General features: G+C 41.9%; 1 protein-coding gene across 1 annotated transcript; it reads left to right on the top strand.

Annotated features, from left to right (window-relative positions):
- The first annotated feature begins 259 nt into the window (after nt 1-259).
- LOC128987644 (uncharacterized) lies at nt 260-2,735 on the top strand. The gene has a single exon (XM_054408600.1). The coding sequence runs from the start codon at nt 400-402 to the stop codon at nt 1,588-1,590; it is 1,191 nt and encodes a 396-aa protein (XP_054264575.1). The 5' UTR covers nt 260-399; the 3' UTR covers nt 1,591-2,735.
- Nucleotides 2,736-3,866: the final 1,131 nt, after the last annotated feature.

The raw sequence follows: 3,866 nt of genomic DNA, 5'->3' as shown, positions 1-3,866 counted from the left end.
CGTCGAAGAGAGAACCCTTTCACTGTAGGGCAAAGAGTTTTGGTAAGGAGCCATCCGCTATCCTCTGCCGTTGACATGTTCTCCAGCAAATTAGCACCCAAATTCGATGGACCTTACGAAATTATCCAAAAGAGAGGGTATAATCTGTTTCGCGTGAGAAATTTAGACAAGCCAAAAGACCGGATGATAACAGTACACGTGAAAGATCTTAAATCATTTCATTAGACTACATCTGAAATATAGCTGCAACAGTAGACCCTGAGTTAGTCAAAGTAGTTAGATAATTTAAGAATATGCTTGGTGGCGGGAATATATTGCATGTGCTTGAGCTTGTGCCAGTAGATTGTTTGTTTTGTCCAGGGTTCCGTGTTTGCTGGGCGGAAACGGTGACCTTAGAACATGCATGCCTTGAGACCACTAATTCAAACTTCCACAAAGGACTCCTCTTGTTTCTACGGAACCAACTTATTGAATGATAATTGCGTAAATTCATATCTGAGACTGATAGAAAGGAGAAGCCACTACTATGATTCGTATCCCATGGTATACGCTTTTGACTCTTTCTTCTTTCCTGCCTGGAAACAGGGGAACTATGAAAAAGTAAGGAAGTGGACCAAGGGAACGAATATCTTCTCTAGAGATCTGTTGATATTTCCTATACATGCACCCGACATCGGAGAGTCCGGCCACTGGTCGGTGATCATAGTTTGGACCAAAACACATCATATTACGACGTACGATTCTCTAGGCCTAGACTATCCGTGGCATGCTACAGCTGTGATGGCATTTTTACAGGAGGAGGCCAAGGCAAAGAAGGTAGAACTTGATCCGGTGGAGTGGCTAACCTGTGGGACACCTGCGGATACCCCTCGACAAACAAACAAGTGGGACTGTGGTATATTCGTCTGTGCTTTCGCTGAAATTATCGCACGCAAGGAAAAGCTCACATCAGTACAGATATGTCCTAAGGAGTTGCGCAAACAGATGTGTGCGGCAATCAGGAGAGGGAAAATTGAAAATGAAGATTTCCGGCTATTGGAACCACCCATCACTGATCGAATCCGATTCACCCCAATGACGACACCATTGGTGAAGATACGCACATTCATCCACAATGGGTCCAAGCTCGAGGTGGTGATTCCCAGTGACCCAGTATTGGAGGACATCAATAAGGAGCTGAACCGCATGTCAAGATCCAAGCGTATGATCCCTGAATTCAGGAAACCCTGTAAAACATCCAGGGAAGATCTTCCCAACACCCTCCCTTACACCGAGAGACCACCTACGGATCCACCAAAGGAGGATCACCCCAAAGATTCCGATGATTGTTTGTTGCTGACGACTTCCGACGTCGAGATGGATGATGAAACCAACGAGGAGGTTGAAAGTGCGAGGGAACCTCCTACAACAGCCATGAATGCACCGGCCGTAGAAGGAAAGCAGAAGATAGTTATCAATCCACATACCTCGCTCCAGAAGGGGAACAGATACCGACCCAAAAGAGTGAAAGTGTGGATGCCTGATGGATCCTTCCAACGGATGAATGTGAACCGAGCCAAGGCATATCTTTCACGGGGTCAGCGATATTAACATGTTTTTTGCTTGTATACTGGGGTTTATTTTGTTTGAAGTAAAAGTTTTTTTTTCTTTTCTTGATTTTCTTTTTTGTTCCCACAAAGTCAGGAGGGGATGTAACGGTTGTAAATTTTGACCAGCTCTAAGTTGATATTTACAACCGTTAGCAAGCAAAAGGTGTTAGCGGCGCGGACAACAGGCTGGTTTGGGGACAAGGGTCAACCCCGATAACAGCCTGTAGCTTACGTCGCCGGCCGCTGGAGGCCGCTGAACACGGAAGTAGTCCGTGATATCACCGCTGGAGCTCGCTACTCCTGCGGCTGACAAAACCAGAGCCGCAGGCCGTCTGAAGACAGTGAAAGTCAGTAATTGAGACGTTCAAAGTCAGATAGCGAAGAAGCTCAACTGAAGTCCCAGTTAGTATCTCTGGTGTTGGCCGTCTTTACTCTCAAGTCGAGTAGTGCTGTAAGTGTAATCATAGATAAAACGTTGCTTAGTCTATGGTGTAATTTAGACTATTTGTGAAGTAAAGCCCTTGCAGTTATATTTCAGATATTTTGGTTTATTAATTATTTTACTTTAGAAAGACCGGTGTGTTAGCCTGGCCAGTAGGGAATATTATTTTAGTTTATTTTATTACCTTAGAAAGACCGGCGAGTTAGCCTGGCAAGTAGGATTTTATTTTATTTTATTAAATTGTTGTAGGGTAGAAAGACCGGCGTGTTAGCCTGGCCAGTAGGGAATTAGTTTAGTTTATTTTATTATTTTTACTTTAGAAAGACCGGCGAGTTAGCCTGGCAAGTAGGATTTTATTTTATTTGATTTAAACTGTTGTAGGTTAGAAGACCGGCGAGTCAGCCTGGCCAGTAGGGAATTAGTTTAGTTAATTAATCATTTTACTTTAGAAAGACCGGCGAGTTAGCCTGGTAAGTAGGATTTTATTTTATTTTATTTAAACAGTTGTAGGTTAGAAAGACCGGCGAGTCAGCCTGGCCAGTAGGGAATTAGTTTAGTTAATTAATCATTTTACTTTAGAAAGACCGGCGAGTTAGCCTGGCAAGTAGGATTTTATTTTATTTTTTTAAATTGTTGTAGGTTAGAAAGACCGGCGTGTTAGCCTGGCCAGTAGGGAATTATTTTAGTTTATTTAATTAATTTGACTTTAGAAAGACCGGCGAGTTAGCCTGGCAAGTAGGGAATTATTTGATTTATTTGAGTTGTTGTATGTTAAAAAGACCGGCGAGTTAGCCTGGCCAGTAGGGAATTAGTTTAGTTTATTTAATCATTTTTACTTTAGAAAGACCGGCGAGTTAGCCTGGCAGTTAGGGTGACATTTTAGCATACTGCATCGGTTAATTTGATTAAGACCGGCGAATTAGCCTGGCACGAGACACGCGGGAACACCCAGCGTTGGCAATTGTTTTAAAAGTGATCATTAAAGCGATGATGAGTGTGATGACACCGTTGACCCCCTGTGGTGAGGTGTCACTCTGAGCTTTAATAGACAATAAAGACGTTAGATTCAAAATTGGGTAGCGTAAGGACCTTGGAGGTTCCCAGCTCGACTCGAGCGATTCCGAGCATTTTATTTGTAAGGCGATACGGTAGAGGAGCGTAGTACGGGAGAGGCCTCAGTTAGGAAGGCCGCGACCCCGGCGCGCCGTAGCACCTTACAACTTGAGCCTAAGTAGGGGATAAAGCCTTGCCATAATGTAACCTTCCATTATTTGTCCTTTTTAAGGCTATAGAACAATAATTATATATACCTTTCTTAGATTATATTAAATTATTCAAGTCAAATTACATTTAAAAACCTCACTACATTTACACCACAACTAAAGTTTTGAAGGTTGCTATCCCCATACTTCTCAAAGTAAACCCACATCAAAACCCTAAACTGTGAGGACTGTGTGCTGCTTAGTCTAATGTGATCGTTGGCTGCTCCGTATTTTTGAAGTTGAAACATGTGTAATACAGTAAATAAAAATCAAATAAAAGTCTTTATTCCTAATTTCTAGGAGGCCAAGACATATAAAATAACTGAAATAAAAAAGAGTTACGTATCATTGATTGCAAATAAGTCCTAAAACAATCAATCATAATTAATTAGTGTTGATTCATGATTCAGCAGTGTGCTTCAGGTACGTCCGATCATAATAATCAATAGCTCAAATAAAAGCTGGGATTTCAAAAACAAAAAGGTTATAAGGAATACAAAGTGGGTACTCTAACTTCACATCATACTCATCGATGACATAAATATTGACAGGCTCACCCAAAACTCCAAAAAC

This window comes from Macrosteles quadrilineatus, unplaced genomic scaffold (assembly GCF_028750875.1).
Source record: "Macrosteles quadrilineatus isolate MER2022 unplaced genomic scaffold, UCM_ALF_1.0 Scaffold_2__2_contigs__length_208266976, whole genome shotgun sequence".
NCBI classification, from domain to species: domain Eukaryota; kingdom Metazoa; phylum Arthropoda; class Insecta; order Hemiptera; family Cicadellidae; genus Macrosteles; species Macrosteles quadrilineatus.
This window is presented reverse-complemented; position numbering and strand designations above follow the sequence as displayed.